General features: G+C 44.8%; 1 protein-coding gene across 1 annotated transcript in view; it reads left to right on the top strand.

Moving 5' to 3' along the window:
• The window catches only part of LOC121566118 (BICD family-like cargo adapter 1), a 49073-nt gene that overhangs the window by 7502 nt on the left and 14248 nt on the right, over nucleotides 1-27323 (top strand). Inside the window, exons 2-5 of the mRNA XM_041876315.2 lie at nucleotides 4910-5125; nucleotides 22714-22833; nucleotides 23171-23317; nucleotides 24382-24564. Coding sequence (XP_041732249.1) covers nucleotides 4910-5125; nucleotides 22714-22833; nucleotides 23171-23317; nucleotides 24382-24564 — 666 coding nt within the window. The remainder of the gene's footprint in view (nucleotides 1-4909; nucleotides 5126-22713; nucleotides 22834-23170; nucleotides 23318-24381; nucleotides 24565-27323) is intronic.

Consider the following 27323-nt stretch of genomic DNA (forward strand, 5'->3'; position numbering starts at 1 on the left):
GCACCTCGGTTCATTGGCCCATTCCCTATCATAAGAGTGATTAGCCCAACTGCTGTCCGGCTCCAACTGCCTAATTCCATGAGGGTGCACCCCACTTTCCATGTGTCTAAGATTAAGCCCATTCATGAGAGTCCGCTGGTCCCTGCTGCGCCTTGTCCTCCTCCTCCACGGCTCGTCGATGGTGGTCTGGTTTACACCGTCCGCCGCCTGCTTCGGTCCAGACGGAGGGGTAGGGGGTCTCCAGTACCTCATTGACTGGGAGGGCTATGGACCTGAGGAAAGGACCTGGGTGCCAGCTAGTCGGATTGTGGATAGGACTCTCATCACCGCCTTCCACCAACGGCATCCTGATCAACCTGCAATCCGTAGGGGGCCGCCCCAGAGGGATCCCTAACCGTCCTGCCCGCTCGGCTTCCTGTCCTGTGCCTGATCCTGTCTCGGGACCTGTCCCATCTCCCGACCACGGCCCTCCGGCTTCCTCCGAGGATGAGGGCGTTCGCTCGGACCGTTCGGAGGAGTTCTAGCCCTCCTCCGGCTCCCCTCCTCCCGCCCGGCGTGGTGTTGCTCTTGGGACTTCTGGGGCCGTCCCCTGGGGGGTTCTGTCATGAGCCCTCTCACTCCACCGGGTTACCACCTTAATGTGTTTCCACTATCTTCCACTCTGCTCATCTCTCTCTCTCTACTCAGCCTAACGAGCTCCACCTGTCCCTGCTCTGCTCGGCTCTAATTACTCTGCCAGCTGCGCTGCATTACCCACTAACCTCTCCCAGTATTTAAAGTCCCGTCTTTCAGCTCTCCTTTGTCAGATCGTCTGCAAAGCTCACACCCGGAACCTGTGTGCTCGCGCTTCTGGCTCACCCTTGTTTTGTGACCCCGGACCTGCCTGATTCTTGGATACTCTTCTGCCCCAGGAAAACCAGACCTGCTTTCTGCCATTACGACTCCTGACTACTCTTCGACCCCGGTAACTCTGACCAGCCTTCTGCCTTGCTACAACGTATTTGGATTTCCCTTGAACTGTACTTCTGCCTTGTTTCATCCGCCCCGTTGTGTCTGTGTTTCCTCCCCCCCCAGGACTTCTGGACCACCAACCACCGGCGTCATCGGACGCATCGCTGCCACTGGGGGGGGGCACAGACCCAGCACATTGGACGGGATAACCCCTGGAGCCTTCACTCACTCCCTACTTCCCTTTTCCCTTAAGTTTTAATAAACTTTCTGGTGTGACGCAATTGTGGTCCTCTTGTCGTCTGTCTGAACCGTGACACAATAAGGTAACTCCTGAGTGGCGCTGTGGTCTAAGGCACTGCATCGCAGTGCTAACTGTGCCACTAGAGATCCTGGTTCGAATCCAGGCTCTGTCGCAGCCGGCGCGACCGGGAGACTCATGGGCGGCGCACAATTGGCCCAGCGTCGTCCAGGGTAGGGGAGGGAATGGCCGGCAGGATGTAGCTCAGTTGATAGAGCATGGTGTTTGCAACGCCAGGGTTGTTGGGTTTGATTCCCACTGTAAGTCGCTCTGGATAAGAGCGTCTGCTAAATGACTAAAATGTAAATGTAAAAACACTGGAGACAAATTCACCTTTCAACAGGACAATAACTTAAAACACAAGGCGAAATATACAGTTGCTTACCAAGACGACATTGAATGTTCCTGAGTGGCCTAGTTACAGTGTTGACTTAAATCGGTTTGAAAATCTATGGCAAGACTTGAAAATGGCTGTCTAGCAATGATGAACAACCAACCTGACAGAGCTTATACAATCCATGTGTGCAAAGCTCTTAGAGACATACCCAGACTCACAGCTGTAATCGCTGCCAAAGGTTATTTGTCATACATTTTTTACACTTTAACATGACAGAGTATTTTGTGTAAATCATTGATAAAAAATTACAATTAAATCAATTTTAGTTGCACTTTGTAACACAACAAAATGTGGAAAAAGTCAAGGGGTGTGAATACTTTCTGAAGGCATTGTAACTTCGAATCCAATATTTGTAGGGGAATGGTGTTACACAGTCTGTGCCTAAAATGTCAGTGTAGCCGCCAAAGGAACAAGAAAAGGAGCACAGTCAGTATACTTGTAGAGTAACACAGTCAGTATACTTGTAGAGTAACACAGTCAGTATACTTGTAGAGTAAAACAGTCAGTATACTTGTAGAGTAACACAGTCAGTATACTTGTAGAGTAACACAGTCAGTATACTTGTAGAGTAACACAGTCAGTATACTTGTAGAGTAACATAGTCAGTATACTTGTAGAGTAACATAGTTAGTATACTTGTAGTCTCTGGTGGGCCTTGTTAGAGGTATGTGAGGGTGTTTGTCTTAAAGCTCCAAGGGATGGCTCATGCAGCATATGCAGTTTGTATCCCTTTCACTCTCACAAGGTCTGAATATGTAGCAAAAACAGTAAGCATAAGATGCCCAGTCTGTATCTGGATAGGATTCACATACCCGTCTATAAGTATCCCTGGCTTGCTCAGTGTATAATATTGGCCACAAAAAGAGCCACATAAGTATGTGAGACCATCACTCTTCTTTAGGAATATTTCCTCAGGTCAGCATTGAAATTAACTGGCCATCATGAAGTAATGTAGTTGCAGTTATCACCCAGTCTCTCAGATTTACAATGTTTCTCTTACTGCTACACTGTATGGAATTACATAACCTTCCCAGAGAGGGCTGTTGCTCTCCTAGATCCAATAAGTGTCTGTAGCAGCCAGGGATGAATCCACATTAGGAGACAGATGTTTCAGAGACAGTTTTACTGCTGTCTGTGTGGATGGATAGATCTAATGTAGGGCTGTCTAGGCCTCAGAGGTGCAAGAACATGGATATTGATATAGGCCAGTCGCCAAACCGATTTATTGGTGTACTATTATGAAATCATTATAGTTTCTATTACCTTACATAAAGTATATAACAGGCTTGTGATTATGTCATAGTCTAACCCACCATGTCTGGACTTCGATGCTGTGTGCTCTATAGAGTTTATAGATACAATAAAAAGATAGCAGGAGTGTACCAGACTGGCCGACTGGTGAAATACCAAGTGTGCATCACCTAGCTTCAATAAGTACACAGTAATAACTCAGTAACAGCTACTGTACAAATACTCTTAGATGTTCTCATTCAGTCATTTCATGGATTAAAATGATATACAATGCCTTGCAAAATTATTCATCCCCCTTGGCGTTTTTCCTATTTTGTTGCATTACAACCTGTAATTTAAATTGATTTTTATTTGGATTTCATTTAATGGACATACACAAAATAGTCCAAATTGGTGAAGTGGAATGACAAAAATAACTTGTTTCTAAAAATTCTAAAAAATAAATAGCGGAAAAGGGGTGTGTGCATATGTATTCACCCCCTTTGCTATGAAGCCCCTAAATAAGATTTGGTGCAACCAATTACCTTTTGAAGTCACATAATTAGTTAAATAAAGTCCACCTGTGTGCAATCTAAGTGTCACATGATCTGTCACATGATCTCAGTATATATACACACCTGTTCTGAAAGACCCCAGAGTCTGCAACACCACTAAGCAAGGGGCACGACCAAGCAAGCGGCACAATGAAGACCAAGGAGCTCTCCAAACAGGTCAGGGACAAAGTTGTGGAGAAGTACAGATCAGGGTTGGGTTATAAAAAAATATCAGAAACTTTGAACATCCCACGGAGCACCATTAAATCCATTATAAAAAAATTGAAAGAATATGGCACCACAACAAACCTGCCAAGAGAGGGCCCTCCAAAACTCACGGACCAGGCATTGGAGGGCATTAATCAGAGAGGCAACAAAGAGACCAAAGATAACCCTGAAGGAGCTGCAAAGCTCTACAGCGGAGATTGGAGTATCTGTCCACAGGACCACTTTAAGCCATACACTCCACAGAGCTGGGCTTTACGGAAGAGTGGCCAGAAAAAAGCCATTGCTTAAAGAAAAAATAAGCAAACATGTTTGGTGTTCGCCAAAAGGCATGTGGGAGACTCCCCAAACATATGGAAGAAGGTACTCTGGTCAGATGAGACTCAAATTGAGCTTTTTGGCCATCAAGGAAAACGCTATGTCTGGTGCAAACCCAACATCTCTCATCAATCCGAGAACACCATCCCCACAGTGAAGCATGGTGGTGGCAGCATCATGCTGTCTGGATTTTTTTCATCGGTAGGGACTGGGAAACTGGTCAGAATTGAAGGAATAATGGATGGCGCTAAATACAGGGAAATTCTTGAGGGAAACCTGTTTCAATCTTCCAGAGATTTGAGACTGGGACTGAGGTTCACCTTCCAGTAGGACAATGACCCTAAGCATACTGCTAAAGCAACACTCAAGTGGTTTAATGGGAAACATTTAAATGTCTTGGAATGGCCTAGTCAAAGCCCAGACCTCAATCCAATTGAGAATCTGTGCTATGACTTAAAGATTGCTGTACACAAGCGGAACCCATCCAACTTGAAGGAGCTGGAGCAGTTTTGCCTTGAAGAATGGGCAAAAATCCCAGTGGCTAGATGTGCCAAGCTTATAGAGACATACCCCAAGAGACTTGCAGCTGTAATTGCTGCAAAAGGTGGCTCTACAAAGTATTGACTTTGTGGGGGTGAATAGTTATGCACGCTCAAGTTTTCTGTTTTTTTGTCTTATTTCTTGTTTGTTTCACAATAACAAATATTTTGCATCTTCAAAGTGGTAGGCACGTTGTGTAAATCAAATGATACAAACCCCCCAAAAATCAATTTTTATTCCAGGTTGTAAGGCAACAAAATAGGAAAAATGCCAAGGGGGGGTGAATACTTTCGCAAGCCACTGTAGCAGTGGTATCAGTCTCCTAATCACAGACCAAAGAGACCCCCATTGGCATGCATTCACTGTGCCCATCTGTTTGTTATATGTTGCCCACAGGAGCTGGAGCAGGGCAGGCACGATCTGCGGGTGAAGCTGGAGGGGTGCCAGTCTGGGTGGGTGAGCCAGGTTGGGGACCTGGAGAGAGACGTGAGGGATCTGAGTGGCCAGGTGGACAGGCTGACCCAGGCCCTGACCGACGCAGACAGGGACAAGACCAGGGCCCAGGAGGAACACGCAGAACACACCCAGTGCCTCAGAGAACAGCTCAGCACAGTGAGTACCTACCACCCCTTCACACCTGGGTCATGTTCATTAAGCACCAAATGGAAGAAAACTAAATTAATTTAATCCACTAGCAATAAGCCCAGCAAAGAAGGCTAATGTTTTGACGCTAGCCTTTAAGGAATGCTGTACATAAGACCCATTGTTATTTTGGCCATATAAAGTGACACATGAAAATATTTCTCTATTAAGGCAGAAGTAAAGAAAAGACAGCCACTGTAACACATTAACTTTAGTGAAACCTAACCACTCAAGCTATGCCTGGGGTTAGAGCCAACAGCAGATAAGGTGGGGTGTTACCCAATCTACCTACTGAAAATAAATGTAATGTACAAAGACTAATGCTGTATAAAGCAAGGCCACAGATATTAGGTAATACATAGTAATAGCATCTAGTAAGTAATACACAGGCAGTACATACAGTTGAAGTCGGAAGTTTACATACACCTTAGCCAAATACATTTAAACTCAGTTTTTCACAATTCCTGACATTTAATCCTAGTAAAAATTCCCTGTCTCAGGTCAGTTAGGATCACCACTTTATTTTAAGAATGTGAAATGTCAGAATAATAGTAGAGAGAATAATTTATTTCAGCTTTTATTTATTTAATCAGATTCCCAGTGGGTCAGAAGTTTACATACACTCAATTAGTATTTGGTAACATTGCCTTTAAATTGTTTAACTTGGGTCAAAAAGTATCGGGTAGCCTTCCACAAGCTTCCCACAATAAGTTGGGTGAATTTTGGCCCATTCCTCCTGACAGAGCTGGTGAGACAGGTTTGTAGGCCTCCTTGCTCACACACACTTATTCAGTTCTGCCCACAAATGTTCTATAGGGTTGAGTTCAGGGCTTTGTGATGGCACTCCAATACCTTGATTTTGGCACAACTTTGGAAGTATGATTGGGGTCATTGTCCATTTGGAAGACCCATTTGCGACCAAGCCTGAACTTCCTGACTGATGTCTTGAGAGGTTGCTTCAATATATCCACATAATTTTCCTTCCTCATGATGCCATCTATTTTCTGAAGTGCATCAGTCCCTCCTGCAGAAAAGCACCCCCACAGCATGATGCTGCCTCCCCCGTTCTTCACGGTTGTGATGGTGTTCTTCGGCTTTCAAGCACCCCCTTTTTCCTCCAAACATAACGATGGTCATTATGGCCAAACAGTTCTATTTTTGTTTCATCAGACCAGAGGACATTTCTCCAAAAAGTACGATCGTTGTCCCCATGTGCAGTTGCAAACCGTAGTCTGACTTTTTTATGGCGGTTTTGGAGCAGTGGCTTCTTCCTTGCTGAGCGGCCTTTCAGGTTATGTCGATGTAGGACTCGTTTTACTGTGGATATAGATAATTTTGTACCTGTTTCCTCCAGCATCTTCACAAGGTCCTTTGCTGTTGTTCTGGGATTGATTTGCACTTTTCGCACCAAAGTACGTTCATCTCTAGGAGACAGAACGCGTCTCCTTCCTGAGCGGTATTGTCACAACTTCCGCCGAGGCTGCCTCCCCTCCTTGTTCGGGCAGGCTTCGGCGTTCGTTGTCACCGGCTTACTAGCCACTGCCGCTCCATATATCATCATTCCATTTGTCTTGTCTTATCAATTACACACACCTGGTTCTTATCCCCTCATTAGTCTGTGTATAAGTGTTCCTTCTGCCCCCTTGTCCTTGTGGGTGATTGTTTTATGTGAGTTGAGTGTAGCTCGGTGGAGCTACTCGGACCTTCTATTGCCGGGGTAGATTGTTCCCCTGTGCCTGTATTTTGTTATCGCTATACAGCGCAACTGTGTACGACGGAATAAACTCTGTATTCGGTGATTTACCCTCCTGCGCCTGACTCCTTCTAATCACAGAATCACCCACCCGCTATGTAGTCAGCGGGAGAGGAGCGCATGCCTGGAGTCGTGGCACGGGTCCAGGAGCATTCCACGATGCTGGCCAGCTTGGGGGAAGCGATGGATCGAGTTCTTCAAGTCGTCCACCGCCTGGAGAGGAGAGGACCCGATCTGTTGAGACCCGCTGGCCAACCGGATCAATTGGGCGGCAGGTAGCTTAGTGGGTAAGAGCGTTGTGCCAGTAACCGAAAGGTCGCTGGTTCTAATCCCCGAGCCGACTAGGTGAAAAATCTGTCGATGTGCCCTTAAGCAAGGCACTTAACCCTAATTGCTCCTGTAAGTTGCTCTGCATAGAGCGTCTGCTAAATGACTAAAAAATAAAATGTAAAAAATTGATCTAGCCACCCACACACCAGCACCCGGAGGGATCCAGATATCCCGACCACGGGAGTTCGACGGGACGGCGGCGCTCTGCCAAGGATTCCTCCTCCAACTGGAGCTCTACTTCTCCAGCATCATGCCGGCCCCATCGGAGCGGGAGAAGATGTCCGTCCTCGTTTCCTGCCTCTCGGGGAAAGCCTTGGAGTGGGCCAACGCGGTTTGGAATGAAGGAGGATCCGCGTTGGAGAACTACAGGGAGTTTGCTCGCCTCTTTCGGGCTGTCTTCGATCACCCGCCCAAAGGTCGAGAGGCGGGCGAGCGGCTGGTCCACCTGAGGCAGGGTGACGAGGACCGTGCAGTACTTCCCTTTGGAGTTTTGGACTCTTGCAGCGGGGTCCGGGTGGAACGAGCGGGCCCTGATCGACCATTTCCGGTTCCATCTGCGGGAGGACGTCCGATGGGAGCTAGCCTGCCGGGACACCATGTTGTCCTTCACACAACTGGTGGACATGGCCATCCGTTTGGACAACCTGCTGGCAGCCCGTTCCCACCCCGGCCGACTCGGATCCCGAGCTGATGGAGCTGGGTGGTGCCGCCGTCCGAGAGAGCGGAGGATGACAGCGATAGTGCAACTCTGGTGGCACGAAGGGACAGTACACCACACGTTGTCGTCAACGCTCTTTTGGTTCTGGAGGTGGCAGGCAGGGCACTCTTGCATCACCCCAGGTATCGAACACCCACACTTGTTCAGAGCCCTCTGCTGCACACTGTACCCTACCCATCTACTTTTCCGATCACATGGTAGTTCTCCAGTGTAAGGAGCTAGTCGATTCAGGCGCAGCTGGGAACTTTATGGACAGGGCATTCTCACACCGTCAAGGCATTTCATTGGTTCCGCTATCCATTCCATTCCATCAGAGCACTTGATCGTCGACCATTAGGGTCCGGGTTTGTTCAGGAAGTTATTGCACCAGTCACCATGATTACCCAGGAGACTCATTGTGAGCAGATCATTTTTTTAAATGATTGAGTCCCCTGCTTTCCCTGTGGTATTAGGTATCCCTTGGTTAGCACTCCACAACCCCACCTTCTCATGGCCGCAGAGGGTTCTCACGGGGTGGTCGCGAGAGTGTCAGGGTAGGTGTCTAGGTGTTTCCGTTGGTGCAACCACAGTGGAAAGTCCAGACAGTACCTCCACCGTGCGCATTCCCCCCGAATACCTCGATTTGGCGCACACGTTTTCAAAAACGCAGGCTACCAAGTTACCACCTCATCGGGTGGAGGATTCCGCGATAAACCTCCGGGTAGACGCTGTACCTCCCAGGAGTCGTGTACCCCCTGTCGCAGGCTGAAACGGTGGCTATGGAAACATACGTCACCGAGTCCCTGCGCCAGGGGTATATACGTCACTTCACCTGCCTCCTCGAGTTTCTTCTTTGTGAAGAAGAAAGACGGCAGTCTGCACCCGTGCATTGATTATCAACCACTGAATAAGGAGATGATCAGATTTAGTTATCCTCTCCCCCTCATTCCGTCAGTGATCGAGTCAATGCATGGGGCGCGCTTCTTCACCAAATTAGATCTCAGGAGTACGTACAACCTGGTGCGTATCCGAGAGGGGGATGAGTGGAAGACAGCATTCAGCACAACCACGGGGCATTATGAATTCCTGGTGATGCCCTACGGTTTGATGAATGGTCCATCCGTCTTCCAGTCCTTTGTGAACGAGGTGTTTCGGACATGCTTGGTCGCAGTGTAGTGGTATACATTGATGACATTTTACATTTTAGTCATTTAGCAGACGCTCTTATCCAGAGCGACTTACAGTTAGTGAGTGCATACATTTTTCATACTGGCCCCCCGTGGGAATCGAACCCACAACCCTGGCGTTGCAAGCGCCATGCTCTACCAACTGAGCTACAGGAGGCCTGGTGTATTCCGCTACGTGCGCCGAGCATGTGTCCCTGGTTCACAAAGTGCTGGCCCGACTGTTGGAAAATGACCTTTATGCCAAGGCAGAGAAGTGTATGTTTTTCCAGCAGTCCGTCTCCTTCCTCGGATACCGCATTACCACCTCAGGTGTGGAGATGGAGGGAGATCGCATTTCAGCTGTGCGTAATTGGCCGACTCCAACCACGGTTAAGGAGGTGCAGCGCTTCCTTGGCTTCGCCAACTACTATCAGAGATTTATCCGGGGCTTTGGCAAGGTCGCAGCTCCCATTACATCCCTGTTGAAGGGTGGGCCGTCCCAGCTCCCCTGGTCTGCTGAGGCTGACCTTCAGCAGACTCCGGGGTCTGTTCACCTCAGCCCCAGTACTGGCCCACCCCGATCCATCACTACTGTTCGTAGTAGAGGTGGATGCGTCCGAGGTAGGGATAGGAGCTGTCTTATCCCAACGCTCGGGCACGCCACCCAAGCTCCGCCCCTGTGCCTTCTTCTCTAAGAAGCTCAGCCCAGCGGAGCAGAACTACGACGTTGGTGATCGGGAGCTGTTGGCTGTTGTCCGAGCCTTGACCGTGTGGAGGCATTGGCTCGAGGGGGCGAAACACCCTTTCCTCGTCTGGACGGACAACCATAACCTGAAGTACATCCGGGCAGCGAGGAGGCTGAATCCTCGCCAGGCCAGGTGGGCCCTATTCTTCACCCGGTTCGATTTAACACTGTCATACATCCCGAGTACGAAGAACGTGAAGGCAGACGCATTGTCACGGCTGTATAACACAGAGTAGAGACCCAGAGACAACACCCCCATCCTCCCGGCCTCCTGCATCGTAGCGCCGGTAGTATGGGCGATGGATGCGGATATAGAGCAGGCATTACGCACAGATCCATCTTCACCTCAGTGTCCAGCTGGGCTGCGGTACGTGCCTGCTCTTATCTGTGATCGGCTGATCTACTGGGCACACACGTCACCCTCCTCTGGTCACCCAGGTATCGGTCGTACAGTGCGCTGCCTGACCGGAAAGTACTGGTGGCCTACCTTGGCTAAGGACGTGAGGGTGTATGTCTCCTCCTGCTCAGTGTGCGCCCAGAGTAAGTCACCTAGGCACCTCCCAGCAGGTAAGTTACAACCTTTACCAGTTCCACAATGACCATGGTCTCACCTAAGTGTTGATTTCCTGACTGATCTTCCCCTCTCCCAAGGTAACACCACCATCCTGGTTGTTGTGGACCGCTTTTCCAAGGCCTGCTGCCTCCTTCCTCTGCCCGGTCTCCCCACGGCCCTGTTTACACACATCTGCTGGCACTATGGGGTATCAGAGGATATAGTGTCTGACCGAGGTCCCCAGTTCACATCCAAGGTCTGGAAGGCGTTCATGGAACGTTTGGTCAGCCTGACCTCTGGGTTCCACCCTGAGTCTAATGGGCAGGTGGAACGGGTAAATCAGGATGTGGGTAGGTTCCTGCGTTCCTACTGCCAGGACCGGCCGGGGGAGTGGTCGGTGTTCTTGCCATGGGCAGAATATGCCCAGAACTCTCTCCGCCACTCCTCTACTAACCTAACGCCATTCCAATGTGTTTTAGGTTACCAACCGGTTCTGGCACCGTGGCACCAGAGCCAGACCGAGGCTCCTGCGGTGGATGACTGGTTTCAGCGCGTGGAGGAGACGTGGGACGCTGCCCATGTTCACCTCCAACGCGCCGTGCGTCGTCAGAAGGCCAATGCTGACCGCCACCGCAGTGAGGCCCCGGTCACCGCTCTCGACCCGGAATCTTCCTCTCCGCTTGCCCTGCCGGAAGCTGAGCCCGCTGTTTGTGGGGCCGTTCAAAGTCCTGAGGAGAATCAACGAGGTCACCTATAGGTTATTACTTCCCCCTGATTACCGTATTAACCCCTCATTTCATGTGTCTCTCCTCTGGCCGGTGGTGGCTGGTCTGCTCCAGGAGTCTGAGGTGCGGAAGGTTCCTCCACCTCCTCTGGACATTGAGGGGGCCCAGGCGTACTCTATCCGTTCCATCCTGGATTCGAGGCATCGGGTGGGGTGCCTTCAGTACCTCGTGGAGTGGGAGGGGTACGGTCCGGAGGAACGGTGCTGGGTCCTGGTGAGGGATATCCTCGATCCCTCCCTGTTGCGGGATTTCCACCGTCACCATCTGGCTCGCCCTGCTCCGCGTCCTCCTGGCCGTCCCCGAGGCCGGGGTCGGAGGCCGGGGTCGGCGCGCTGCTGGAGCTGCCCGTCAAAGGGGGGATACTATCACGACTTCCTTTGAGGCTGCCTCCCCTCCTTGTTCGGGCAGGCTTTGGCGTTCGTCGTCACCGGCTTACTAGCCACTGCTGCTCCATATCTAATCATTCCATTTGTCTTGTCTTGTCAATTACACACACCTTGTTCATATCCCCTCATTAGTCTGTGTATAAGTGTTCCCTCTTCCCCCTTGTCCTTGTGGCTGATTGTTTTATGTGAGTTGAGTGTAGCTCGGTGGAGCTAATCGTACCTTGTATTGCCGGGGTAGATTGTTCCCCTGTGCCTGTATTTTGTTGTTGCTATAGAGCGCAACTGTGTACGACGGAATAAACTCTGTATTCTGTGATTTACCCTCCTGCCCCTGACTCCTTCTAATCACACTCATCACAGGTACGACGGCTGCGTGGTCCCATGGTGTTTATACTTGCGTACTATTGTTTGTACAGATGAACGTGGGACCTTCAGATGTTTGGAAATTGCCCCCAAGGATGAACCAGACTTGTGGAGGTCTACAATTTTTTTCTGAGGTCTTGGCTGTTTTTATTTTATTTTCCCATGATGTCAAGCAAAGAGGCACTGAGTTTGAAGGTAGGCCTTGAAATACATCCACAGGTACACCTCCAATTGACTCAATTATGTCAATTAGCCTATCAGAAGCTTCTAAAGCCATGACATCATTTTCTGGAATTTTCCAAGCTGTTTAAAGGCACAATCAACTTAGTGTATGTTAATTTCTGACCCACTGGAATTGTGATACAGTGAATTATAAGGGAAATAATCTGTCTGTAAACAATTGTTGGAAAATTACTTGTGTCATGCACAAAGTAGATGTCCTAACCGACTTGCCAAAAAAAAATGATGTCATGGCTTTAGAAGCTTCTGATAGGCTAATTGACATAATTTGAGTCAATTGGAGGTGTACCTGTGGATGTATTTCAAGGCCTACCTTCAAACTCAGTGCTTGACATCATGGGAAAATCAAAATAAATCAGCTAAGACCTCAGAAAAATAATTGTAGACCTCCACAAGTCTGGTTCATCCTTGGGAGCAATTTCCAAATGTCTGAAGGTACCACGTTCATCTGTACAAACAATAGTACGCAAGTATAAACACCATGGGACCACGCAGCCGTCATACCGCTCAGGAAGGAGACGCGTTCTGTCTCCTAGAGATGAACGTACTTTGGTGCGAAAAGTGCAAATCAATCCCAGAACAACAGCAAAGGACCTTGTGAAGATGCTGGAGGAAACAGGTACAAAAGTATCTATATCCACTGTAAAACGAGTCCTATATCGACATAACCTGAAAGGCCGCTCAGCAAGGAAGAAGCCACTGCTCCAAAACCGCTATAAAAAAGCCAGACTACGATTTGCAACTGCACATGGGGACAAAGATCGTACTTTTTGGAGAAATGTCCTCTGGTCTGATGAAACAAAAATAGAACTGTTTGGCCATAATGACCATCGTTATGTTTGGAGGAAAAAGGGGGTGGCTTGCCAGCCGAAGAACACCATCCCAACCGTGAAGCACGGGGTGGCAGCATCATGCTGTGGGGGTGCTTTTTATTTATATTTTTTATATATATACTCCCCTTTATTACTTTTCAACCCCGCCATCCTTTCCCTACTTGGAGTAAATTAGTGAACAACAATGCCCAGGCCTCTACTTCCGGTCTATACTTACTATCTACACCTTATGGACACAGTTAATTTTACAATAATTATATTATATATATATATATATATATATATATATATATATATATATATATATATATATTGCTCCTGAACTTCTTCTACTCTCAACCTCTCCGATCATTTTCATGATGTCCATCCGGTTTGCTTCTATATGCCATATCTTTCTAACTGTGCTCTTTCCCAAAAGCTCCCAACATACAACCTATATACTTATTATGGACACAGTATGCTTACATTATTAGCTATCTTTGTTATTATTTGTTTTTATTTGTTATTAGTCCCATCCTTCAACTCTATTCAATACCTCCCATCTATCTCTTAACACCATCCATATAGGATTTCTATTTGCCATATATATTTCAACAGTACTGTGATGTTTTACAAAAGTTCTGAACCTTTCTATTCTCATTGCTTCTACAGATTGTGAATTAAAAATAAAAAAAATTGCTAAAAGTATTATTATATTATTGATCGATTGACTATGACTTTTCAGATCACCCAGTAATGCTATCTGCAAGGTTAGCTCCAGGTAAATATTGCAATCCTTTAGCCATTCCTGGACCTGTGTCCAAAAACAAGCTACAAATGGACAGAACCAAAACAAATGATCTAATGATTCTGTCTCTTCACAGCAAAATCTGCAGAGCTGGGAAGATTGTATCCCCCATATAAATAACATTCTATTGGTAGCAAGAATTTTATATAATAACTTAAATTGAAAGATTCAAATTTTTGAATCCGGTGTCGTTTTGCGTGTCAGTTCATAAACACTATGCCATGGGATCGGTACGTCAAAAATCTCTTCCCAACTATTTTGCAATCTATATGGGACGGCTGTCAATCCTTTGGTCCTTAAGTGAAACTGATATACTTTTTATTTATCACAGTTTTCCTTAACCAATTATGTTCTTTAATGCAAGGCCGACAGACAAGTTCCTTACTTTCTCCCCCTTCCACTTTTCTCTTCCACTTTTGCGGTAAGGCTGCAATTATTTGGTTGTAATTTTGGGTAGAGCAGACATTTCCATATGTTTTTGTTAGCTGCATGTGCGACATAACTCCACCAGTCCTACCGATATCATTTACGAAGATTATACCTTTTTTAAACATTCTGTCAAAAAATAAAGGTTTTTTGTCAATTAGTATATTTGAATTTAACCACAATATTTGTTGCATTATTTGTTCTGTCGTTTCTGGAGGATTAAATTGAAATTGCAACCAACTTTCTATGGGTTGTTTTAGAAATAATGATATTTGGGAGATGATTTCCTTTTCAAATAACTGCAAATGAGTTGTTTTAATCTGAATAAAGGGAAAAAGGCCTTTCTTGAACATTGGGTGAGACAATCTTACTAATTTGCTTGAGAACCAGTTCGGATTTAAGTATAACTTTTGTATGACTGAAGCTTTTAGTGATAGGTCTAATGCTTTAATATTTAATAATTCCTGTCCTCCGAATTCATATTCATTATATAAATATGCCCTTTTAATTTTGTCTGGCTTGCCGTTCCAAATAAAATTTAATATTTTTTTCTCATATAATTTAAAAAACTGTTCGCTAGGCGTAGGCAAGACCATAAGCAAATAGGTAAACTGGGATAATACTAAAGAGTTAATCAGGGTGATTTTTCCACAAATTGACAGGTATTTTCCTTTCCATGGTAGTAAGATCTTATCTATTTTTGCTAACTTTCTATTAAAATGTATTGAAGTGAGATCATTTATTTCCTTTGGGATATGTATTCCGAGTATATCCACATCACCATCAGACCATTTTATTGGTAAACTACATGGTAATGTAAAAATTGTATTTTTTAGTGATCCGATACGTAGTATAGTACATTTGTCATAATTTGGTTGTAATCCAGAGAGGTTAGAAAATGTATCTAGATCCTCTATGAGGCTGTGGAGGGATTCTAGTTGTGGATTTAAAAGAAAACATGAATCATCAGCGTACAATGACACCTTTGTTTTTAAGCCCTGGATTTCTAATCCTCTGATATTATTATTGGATCTGATTTTAATAGCTAACATCTCGATGGCCACAATAAATAGATATGCCGATAGTGGACAGTGAAGCACGGGGGTGGCAGCATCATGCTGTGGGGGTGCTTTGCTGCAAGAGGGACTGTTGCACTTCAGAAAATAGATGGCATCATGAGGAAGGAAAATTATGTGGATATACTGAAGCAACATCTCAAGACATCAGTCAGGAAGTTAAAGCTTAGTCGCAAATTGGTCTTCAAAATGGACAATGACCCCAAGCATACTTCCAAAGTTGTGGCAAAATGGCTTAAGGACAACAAAGTCAAGGTATTGGAGTGGCCATCACAAAGCCCTGACCTCAGTCCTATAGAACATTTTGTGTGCAGAACTGAAAAAGTGTGTGCGAGCAAGGAGGCCTACAAACCTGTCTCAGTTACACCAGCTCTGTCAGGAAGAATGGGCCAAAATTCACCCAACTTATTGTGGGAAGCTTGTGGAAGGCTACCCGATACGTTTGACCCAAGTTAAACAATTTAAAGGCAATGCTACCAAATACTAATTGAGTGTATGTAAACTTCTGACCCACTGGGAATGTGATGAAAGAGATAAAAGATGCAAAAAATAATTCTCTCTACTATTATTCTGACATTTCACATTCTTAAAATAAAGTGGTGATTCTAACTGACCTAAAACAGGGAATTTTTACTAGGATTAGATGTCAGGAATTGTGAAAAACCGAGTTTAAATGTATTTGGCTAAGTTGTATGTAAACTTCCGACTTCAACTGTTTATCCATATATATATATAATTTACTACATTCGCACACACTGTATATATATTTTCTGTTGTATTTTTGACTTTGTTTTGTTTACCCCATATATAACTCTGTGTTGTTGTTTTTATCGCACTGCTTTGCTTTATCTTGGCCAGGTCACAGTTGTAAATGAGAACTTGTTCTCAACTGGCTTACCTGGTTAAATAAAGGTGAAATAAAATAAATAAAAATAAATAAATAAAAATCCACAATGATACCTAATATTAACACTACGACACCTGTTTGTAAAGGTGAGGTCCTGGGTTATCCCTATAAATGATGTACCTAAGACTGGAAGCTTGTCGTTGCGATCAACAAGGTATTTTATAGTCTCTTATCAGTTTAGTAGGTACAGTAGAACTTATTGGCTAAAGTAACAGGTTCTTGTGTACTAGGCTAGCAACCTTGAGTGGGCCGCTAGACTAGTGCTCTGCCAACTTACAACAAGGGTGTTGTTTTGTATTGCTGAATGTTATGATTGTGACGTAAACGTACAGTTAGTGAAACACATGACTAACCACCTGGCTGTCGTAAGCATGGAAGTTGAATATCTAACTCCAGTCCAGTGCACAGACATAAGGCAATGGAAAAAAGCACAACCTCCTTTTGACTCTTCAGTAGTCTTCAGTTCAGATAGAGGAACCATCATCGTCACTCCACCCTGTGTAGAGGAAATATCTTCTATTTATCACTCACAGTCCCCCAAAACGGGCAGGAAAAGGTCTATTTACAGGAGCTATCTCTCAATCTGAGTTCTGGAGGAGGAGGAAGTGGAGAGAAGTGGGTTCATTCTACTGGCTGGCTTCCACCATGGGTGACTCTGAGTTCTCTGGAAATGTAAACGTAAAAGAACAGCTAGAGAGTAATACTTCAGACGCTGTTCTTGCGGAGAGGAAAGGTTTGAAGAGTGTTTCACTCGCTCCGGTCGCTGACATCTTCTTACCGGACGTGGTAGTGAACGGTGGTGGTGGTACCCCTCTCTCCAGGTGTGCAGCACTGCCTGGCATGGTGAGTGTGTGTAAGAGAGAGAGAGAGAGAGAGAGAGGGGGGGGTTGTATAACTATACAATCGGTGTACCTAAAGAGAGATATCAATATGGTCTGTGTACAGCAGTGTCTAGGTGGGACAGTATGTCTGGTTGAAGTGGTTCTATAGTACCAGGGTCTGATTGGCCTAACTGTAGTGTGTGAGCTTAGCCAGAGCATGACAGGAATCTGGGGGGGGAGGTTACCACACAGTCAGCCTGAGAGCGTGAGATCTCCGATATATCACCCAGCCAGGAAAACGGATATCCATTTCAGCTCATAAATACACTATATGTACAAAAGTATGTGGACACCCCTTCAAATTAGTGGATTTGGCTATTTCAGCCACACCTGTTGCTGACAGGTGTATACAATCGAGCACACAGCCATGCAATCTCCATAATCAAACATTGGCAGTAGAATGGCCTTACTGAAGAGCTTAGTGACTTTCAACATGACACCGTCATAGGGTGCCTACCTTTCCAACAAGTCAGTTCGTCAAATTTCTGCCCTGCTAGAGCTGCCCCGGTCAACTGTAAGTGCTGTTATTGTGAAGGGGAAACGTCTAGGAGCAACAACGGCTCAGCTGCGAAGTGGTAGACCACAGAAGTTCACAGAACGGGACCGCCAAGTGCTGAAGCGCATAGCGCGTAAAAATCGTCTGTCCTCGGTTGCAACAATCACTACTGAGTTCCAAACTGCCTCTGGAAGCAACGTCAGCACAAGAACTGTTCGTCGGGAGCTTCATGAAATGGGTTTCTATGGTCGACCAGCTGCACACAAGCCTAAGATCACCATGCGCAATGCCAAGCGTCGGCTGGTGGGGTGTAAAGCTCGCCGCCATTGGACTCTGGAGCAGTGGAAACACGTTCTCTGTAGTGGTGAATCATGCTTCACCATCTGGCAGTCCGACGGATGAATCTGGGTTTGGCAGATGCCAGGAGAATGCTACATGCCCCAATGCATAGTGCCAACTGTAAAGTTTGGTGGAGGAGGAATAATGGTCTGGGGCTGTATTTCATGGTTCGGGCTAGGCCCCTTAGTTCCAGTGAAGGGAAATCTTAACGCTACAGCATACAATTATATTCTAGGCGATTCTGTGCTTCCAACTTTGTGGCAACAGTTTGGGAAGGCCATTTCCTGTTTCAGCATGACAATGTTGACCTCAACCCCATTGAACACCGTTGGGATGAATTGGAATGCCGACTGCGAGCCAGGCCTAATCGCCCAACATCAGTGCCCGATCTCACTAATGCTCTTGTGGCTGAATGGAAGCAAGTCCCGCAGCAATGTTCCAACATCTAGTGGAATGCCTTCCCAGAAGAGTGGAGGCTGTTATAGCAGCAAAGGGGGGACCAACTCCATATTAATGCCCATGATTTTGGAATGAGATGTTTGACGAGCAGGTGTCCATATACTTTTGATCATGTAGTGTATTTCTAGAGACCACTAGATATGCTTACTGTTGCTGTTCACCTCGGTTGTAAAGGAAGTGTGCAAACTATGTTGATCTTCGCCAGTCAGAGACTGGTTCGTTATCAGGTTTTGCTGTATATATAAATGTTATTCATACAGTTGAGTGTGAGAGGAAATTTGTATTTAGACATCTATGACTGCCTGGCAGTGTCATTGTTATTGTTTGATTCTCTATCCTGTCAGCAGTTTTCAACTTGAACATGCAAATTATACAAAAGTATTGATGGATCTTGGCCTCACTGTTCCATAGAATGCCTAATAATTATTCCTCTGTGAACAATGCTTCACCCAGAGTCTAGCATTCACTTCTGTTAGTTCTAGTGTACTTCATACAGATTTTCTGTGGAAGCTCAAGTCAAACACTTGCATTGAAATAACATGATGTAGACATATTTTTTGCGAAGGAACGTGTTACTCTGAAGGGAGTACGGTTACAGTTTCATAAGATGGAAATGAGAACAACCCTTGGTTGATTAAATGTGTAGCCTATCTCTCTGTTTGGTAGTACCTTTTCAGAAATGACGTTATTGTCCAATCTAACTCACAGGAAAAGGCCTCCAAGGAAATCATTTATTTTTCCAACATAAGAAAAGAAACCAGTGCACATGTCTCAAACAAGGAAGTGAGTAAAATTGCTTTTTATCACTTTAGTGATGAATCATGCCATTCTACAGGTGAAAAATACATTAAACCACAAAGGGTTTAGCTAAGGCTTTCAACTTTAGATTTAGACACCAATAAAATTACTCTGTAACCTGAAACACCCTCACTTTTCTTTGGGATATGGCCAACAGGATGATTTCCATGGTGAGGGCACCTGTTATATCCCTCACTCCTGATTTATGTTTATGTAAAATTAGACACCCTTGTTTGACCTTTGACTCAGACAGCGTTACACTGCTTAGAGAGGGAGGCGCTAGGAAGAACTATCATTGTAGAAGATATAAATCTATCACTCTTTCCATTGAGGGGGTTCCTCACATGATGTTTGTGCTACTGCTATCTATGAGCCCTCCCATCCCAGGGGGATGCTATGCTTTGTCCCACCACTCTGAGAGGTCCCTTGGGGTCTACTACTCCGGTAGGAGTCATCTGCTATGTGCATCACAGTTTAGACAAGGGAAGGCCAAGTCTTGGAGCTCAAGGGGGGGTTGTGTTTGATTTTGTGTCCCTAACAAATGGAGCGTCCCTCTGTGTATTCCTAGTGGGCCGCTTGCTCCATTGTCCATAGTCAGGCCAAGATAAGCCATGGATTGGACTCTGGGGCTGATTGACGCAAACGTGCATCCTTGCCACTCCCCCTATAGTGTGTGTCTACATGCCCCCTGTTTTTGTTTCTGTCCTCCAATGCTCATTCAACTACCCAGCCTCCCCCACCCCCCCAATAACATCCCCAATGTTTTGTGCCTAACATGGCATGGTGATGTCACTGCCAAGACCAAGATTCCCCAGTCGCTCCATCTGCTGTGGCCCTTTCATCCTGTATTGTGTGTGTGTGATGTGTGTGTGTGTGATGGGAGCTGACAGGGGCCCGCCATACTGCTGAGTCAGGGGGACCAGGGGTGTGTGTGTGTGTTTGGGGGTGGGGGTTAGGGTTAGGGGGCCAAAGAACTGGCACAGTGCCAATACATTCCTGTCTCTCTCGCTTTTGTATTTGGAAATGTTTTTATTTTGTTTTTTAACAAGCCCACAAAATGAGTTCTACATTGAAACCTATGGCATATAACCTTTTTAGTAAAGGAGAAAACTTTTGTTTTCCTCAAAACTCTCGGTATACTCTTAGAAAAAAGGGTTCCAAAAGGGTTCTTCAGCTGTCCCCATAGGAGAACCCTTTTTGGTTTCAGGTAGAACTCTTTTTGGTTCCAGGTAGAACTCTTTTTGGTTCCATGTAGAACCCTCTGTGTAAAGGGTTCTACATTGAACTCAGAAAGTTTCTACCTGGAACCAAAATGGTTCTACCTGGAACCAAAAAGGGTTATTCAAAGGATTATCCTATGGGGACAGCCAAAGAACCCTTTTAGGTTCTAGATAGCAATTTTTTGTGTAGTGTAGGCATATGTCAATAATTGCTTACTATGCCATCTTGTAGTTAATGGAACAACGGTCCCACAGAGAGAAGTTTCTAGTTATTTTGTTATGGCGAAAACATAAGCACATGTGCTGGAGGCAATAACCATTCCTCTGACTGTATTATGTGATCTTAGTTTTCCATTTTCAGCATAGCTCACAGCAACCAATAATACAGATTCACTTATTTAATATCTATGATTTTATATTACACTTCCTCATATTATGTCTATTTTAGATATTTATCTCTGGATCTAATATCTAGTAACTTAAATGTCTCTACCATTTTTAGTCTCAGGTATTTTCATCTCATGTCTCCTGAACCTGGTACCTCTTTCTCTGGTCTCTCCTGTCTCTCTGTATGTATTTCTAATACCCCTCTCCTGTCTCTCTGTATGTACAGTGGTGTGAAAAAGTGTTTGCCCGCTTCCTGATTTGTTTGCATGTTTGTCACACTTAAATGTTTCAGCTCATCAAACAAATTTAAATATTAGTCAAAGATAACACAAGTAAACACAAAATGCAGTTTTGAAATGAAGGTTGTTATTAAAATCCAAACCCACATGGCCCTGTGTGAAAAAGTGATTGCCCCCTAGAACCTAATAACTGGTTGGGCCACCCTTAGCAGCAACAACTGCAATCAAGCGTTTGCGATAACTTGCAATGAGTCTTTTACAGCGCTGTGGAGGAATTTTGGCCCACTCATCTTAGCAGAATTGTTGTAATTCAGCCACATTGGAGGGTTTTCGAGCATGAACTGCCTTTTTAAGGTCATGCCACAGCATCTCAATAGGATTCAGGTCAGGACTTTAACTAGGCTACTCCAAAGTCTTCATTTTGTTTTTCTTCAGCCATTCAAAGATGGACTTGCTGGTGTGTTTTGGATCATTGTCCTGCTGCAGAACCCAAGTTCGCTTCAGCTTGAGGTCATGAACAGATAGCCGGATATTCTCCTTCAGGATTTTTTGGTAGACAGCAGAATTCATGGTTCCATTTATCACAGCAAGTCTTCCAGGTCCTGAAGCAGCAAAACGGGCCCAGACCATCACACTACCACCACCATATTTTACTGTTGGTATGATGTTCTTTTTCTGAAATGCGGTGTTACTTTTACGCCAGATGTAATGGGACACACACCTTCCAAAAAGTTCAACTTTTGTCTCGTCAGTCCACAGAGTATTTTCCCAAAGGTCTTGGGGATCATCAAGATGTTTTCTGGCAAAAATGAGACAAGCCTTAATGTTATTTTTGCTCAGCAGTGTTTTTTGTCTTGGAACTCTGCCATGCAGGCCATTTTTGCCCAGTCTCTTTCTTATGGTGGAGTCATGAACACTGACCTTAACTGAGGCAAGTGAGGCCTGCAGCTCTTTGGATGTTGTTGTAGGGTCTTTTGTGACCTCTTGGATGAGTCGTCGCTGCACTCTTGGGGTAATTTTAGTCGGCCGGCCACTCCTGGGAAGGTTCACCACTGTTCCATGTTTTCGCCATTTGTGGATAATGGCTCTCACTGTGGTTCGCTGGAGTCCCAAAGCTTTAGAAATGGCTTTACAACCTTTTCCAGACTGATGGATCTCAATTACTTTCTTTCTCATTTGTTCCTGAATTTATTTGGATCTCAGCATGACGTCTAGCTTTTGAGGATATTTTGGTCTACTTCACTTTGTCAGGCAGGTCCTATTTAAGTGATTCCTTGATTGAGAACAGGTGTGGCAGTAATCAGGCCTGGGTGTGGCTAGAGGAATTGAACTCAGGTGTGATAAACCACAGTTGAGTTGTGTGATAACAGGGGGGGCAAACACTTTTTCACACAGGGTTTGGATTTTGTTTTCCCTTAATAATAACAACCATTTCAAAACTGCATTTTGTGTTGACTTGTGTTATCTTTGACTAAGATATAAATTTGTTTGATGATCTGAAACATTTAAGTGTGACAAACATGCAAACAAATAACAAATCAGGAAGGGGGCAAACACTTTTTCACACCACTGTATTTCTAATACCCCTCTCCTGTCTCTCTGTATGTATATCTAATACCTCTCTCCTGTCTCTCTGTATGTATATCTAATACCTCTCTCCTGTCTCTGGTGCCTGTCTGTGTTGCGGTCTAGGCGATGGAGGTGGAGAGGGCGATGACCAGTGAGCTGCAGACCCTGAAACAGGAGCTTCAACAGAGAGGCCACCACAACAGACCACAGGACGAGGAGCTGCTCAGTGCCATGAGGGAGCAGGTAGGCTACACACACACACACACACACACACACAGTTTTGTATTGCTATCCTTGTGGGGAACAAATAATTGATTCCCATCCAAAATCCTATTTTCTCTAACCCCTAACCCTAAATCTAACCCTAACCTTAACTCTTAACCTAACCCTAACCCTAAGCCTAACCTTAACCCCAAACCCCTAACCCTAAAATAGCGTTTTTCCTCTTGGTGACCAGCAAAATGTCCCCAATTGTCAGAATTTTTCATGTTTTACTATCCTTGTGAGGACTTCTGGTACCCACAAGGATTGTTAAACAAAAACACACACACACTTTATATCGCTCCCTGTGTGGGTCCAGGTGGTGCGTCTGTCCCAGAAAGAGCAGGCTCTAGAGGAGCGGCTGGAGAGTGTGTGTCAGGAGAACGCAGACCTACGAGACAGCCTGGCCTTCCTACACACACGCATAGCTCTACAGGACCAACACAACCAGCAGCAGAGCCAACAGGTAAAAACACAGAATATAGTTTTGGTATCTTTCTCCTTGTTTACTCACTAATATCACGTCAATAGTGCACAGTTGCCTAAGTGACCCTGAGATACACTTTGGTAATTGGGGTTTAACAGCAGCGTAATTTCCACTCTCTGAGTATGGCAGTGGTTCCCCCTCCCCTCCCACCCAAAGAAATAAAAACATGTTTTTTTAAAGGAACTAAACTTACTCTTGAAAGTTGTAATAGTAGAATGCACAAGGGGCAATTTCGATATTGGGTAGTGCATCATCAGTTCCTCTTGTCATGTCAGTCATTGCATACCTTAGAGAGCTATTTATAACTTGTCAGAAATGTCCAGATCAACTAGCCCATGTCAGCTTTTTTATTTAGTTTTTTTTGCCCATAGATATTGTTGTAATGTTTTTGTCACTGAAATATCACATGAATACACATTAGACATGACAAAATATGTAGAATTGCAGGAAATAAGCTTTAAACCTGCAAAATTCTCTCCACCAAAAAGAGAGGTGTGAACAGTTTGTGTCATGAACAGTGCTTGTGCCCATAGAAATAAACATGGCGCGTGTGCGTGCGGGATAAAAAGTTTGGGAACCCCTGATCTATGGAAAGCTTTGCTTTAAAATAGACTCATCCCTCCCATTGTCACATGTCATTTCAACTTGTAATGCTGGATTCCACACATGTGCCGTAGTGGAGTTTCTGCACCAGGCTGGTTCAATGGCGGTTTACATTTCCAATAGCACTGTATGTTGATATGGTGCACATATTGTGTAATATGTGATTGATGGATGACATTTGTATGCTATGTATACTTGTGTGTCTCTAGCGCTAGATCTGCTTTTCAATAGACAAACTGATGGGGTCTGAATCTCAATGTGTTTGCATAATGTGGTTGATTTTAGATGACACTGACCAGACCTTATGTATCTCTCTTTGTGTGTGTTTCCCTCTGTATGTTTTTCTGTGTGTGTGTGTGTGTATGTGTCTTTGTGTGTGTGTGTGTGTGTGTGTGTGTATGTGGATGTATGTGCGTGTGCCCCTCTCTGCGTGTGTGTAGCTGGCGGAGGCATGGCAGGAGGCTGCGACTGCGAGGGGGCGTTCCCAGCAGCTGCAGGTCCAGGTGGAGGAGCTGCAGGAGGAGGTCTCCCTGCAGGACAGGAGTAGCCATGGAAACACATCCCTACTGTCTGAGCTGGAGACCAGTCTGGACACCATGGGCCTGGGCCATGACAGAGAACAGGTAACACTATAGAAACTAGGAGACATGGGACCTGGGACATAGGATACAGGGAACCTAGGACAAAGGCAAGGGTTAGCACACTTATCCTCGGTTAATACCCTTGGTACATACATAGTCTTAGTACATAAATCAGATAGAACCCTTTTGGTTCCAGGTAGAACCCTTTTAGGTTCCATGTAGAACCCTTTCCACAGAGGGTTCTACGTGGACTCAAAAGTGTTCTACCTGGAGCAAAAAAGGGTTCTCCTATGGGGACAGCCGAAGAACCATTTTGTACCCTTTTTTCTAAGAGTGTATAAAGTATGAGGTGTTAGAAAGATACATAGAATACTGAGATACACAAACATGCAATCAAAGTCCACTACCTGTATGTAATAGGAATTTCCTGGTGAACAAAAAGGAGAGCAGTCTTTTCTGGTTTATTACAAGTAGCAACAGGGAAACACCACCCAGCACAGAAGCAGAGAAAATAACTGGCCTCTTGGAGACAGGCCCTTTATATCCTAATCACACAGCACCAAATGTTCTGTAAACACCAGCCTGAGAGGCTTGTAGCAAGTCAAAGCAAAAAGGCAGTGACTTTGTCAGCTTCTACAGAATCACACAGTGCCCATGTCATCAATACAATAAAACAGTGAATAATCAGTGTGTCTGGCGTCAATCATTATCAACAGATATGAGAATAATCCATAACATTCAGCATCAAGTCTAGTGACCATCAACCCGCACCTTGAGTGTCACAAATTGAACACTGGAAGTGATGTGTATTACAGAAACTCTAAATATGCTAAAGATGGTGTTGATCACTTAAATATTCCCATGACACTGTAATGGAAGAATGATACATAGCAACAGAACGTTCTGGGTATGTTCTTGGTGACTCTGTGTGATGGTACAGTACCAACCTCTGTAAAGGAACACTTCTTACCTTGTCTGTCCTGTCTTCAAAGAAAAAGAAACAACAAGGGCAACATTATTTGTGAGAGCTCTGCCACTAGCTACTGAGGTGTGAACGTATTACAGCTCCTGCGTACGGGGTACAATTAGTAGAAAACATTGTGATAATGAATGCTTGAAACCAAGCCTAAAATGTGAGAAAGAAAGAGACAAATTCTGTCACATTTCGACTGTCTGATTCTGTCATTATTTCGGTTTGTTTTCTTCCATACCAGGAAACTGATCTTTTAGTGAACCCATGAGTCATTCGCTAGTCTACATTTCCTGCTTGGTTGAATCACCTAAGCTAGATGGATCTTTCTACCTCGAACTGTCAGAGAGCACACACATTCAGTCAGGTTTTGTGTTAACCTTTACGGGATCGGTGTCCCTTATACGGGACGGTTGTTGTTCAATATGCGATATGTGACTAGAATTATGTTGTAAACAACAGCCAACTTTCCGGGACATAGACATGTCTTATATGGGCAGAAAGTTTTAATTCTTGTTAATCTAACTGCATTGTCCAATTTACAGTAGCTATTACAGCTAAAAAATGCCATGCTATTGTTTGAGGAAAGTGCACAACAACAAAACACTTTTATCATGGCAACTGGTTTGGTACATTCACCTCTGAAGGTAAATAATGTACTTACATTCAGTAATTTTGCTCTGATTTGTCATCCTGAGGGTCCCAGAGATAAAATCTAGTGTAGTTTTGTTTGAAAAATCAATTTTTATATTCAAATGTAGGAACTGGGTTCTACAGTTTGACCTCTGACTCCACACCCACCCCGCCCGGCCATCTAGATGTGTGAAGGTTAGTGTATTTTCTGTAGGGAAGCTAATGATCCATAATTTATGACATTCCTGGGAGTGTGCAAACTTAAATATTGTATTACCATAGCATTTTTGTATGTTCTCTATAGTTATGTACTTGAAAACCAATTCGGCACATTTGGGAAAACTGCAGGCAGACTTGATACAAAATATTGTGTAGTGATGCAATTCTTCACTGGATCAGTCTGGAAACTTTGCGCACACACTGCTGCCATCTGGTGGACAACATCTAAATTACATCTAGAATCCTACATCACTGTCTGGCCTTCCTCTTGCATTTCAAAGATGATGCAAAAGAAAATATATAGAAAACAAGTTTTTTTTGTTTGTATGATCTTTTACCAGATCTAATGTGTTATATTCTCCTACATTAATTTCAAATTTCCACAAACTTCAAAGTGTTTCCTTTCAAATTATATCAAGAATATGCATATCTTTGCTTTAGGTCCTGAGCTACAGGCAGTTAGATTTGTGTATGTCATTTTAGGCGCAAATTGAAAAAGAAAGTGTCTGATCCTTAAGAGGTTAAAGTGGTTATACCTATGGACGTTTTTTTCCTATAGAGCTCAGAAGTCTCAAAGAAAAAAACGGTGATCTTTGACTCTTAAAAGCTCTAGGACAGGGGTCTCCAACCCTGTTCCTGGAGAGCTACCCTCCTGTAGGTTTTTGCTCCAACCCAAGTTGTAACTAACCTGGTTCATCTTATCAACCAGCTAATTATTAGAATCAGGTGTGCTAGATTAGGGTTGGAGTGAAAACCTACAGGACGGTAGCTCTCCAGGAACAGGGTTGGAGAGGCCTGCTCTAGGGAAAGACATAAGGTAGTGAGATGAGGTATATAACTCAACTATTGAGATATATAAATAACGAACACAGAACTCTACAAAATTCCTTCCTCTGATGTCATCTAGGCCTAGGAAGTGTCAAGTTCAAGAAAATGGGATCACCAACTTTTTAACACCGTTAACCCACTTTTGATTATT

The sequence above is a fragment of the Coregonus clupeaformis genome, unplaced genomic scaffold, assembly GCF_020615455.1.
Source record: "Coregonus clupeaformis isolate EN_2021a unplaced genomic scaffold, ASM2061545v1 scaf0035, whole genome shotgun sequence".
Lineage (NCBI taxonomy): Eukaryota > Metazoa > Chordata > Actinopteri > Salmoniformes > Salmonidae > Coregonus > Coregonus clupeaformis.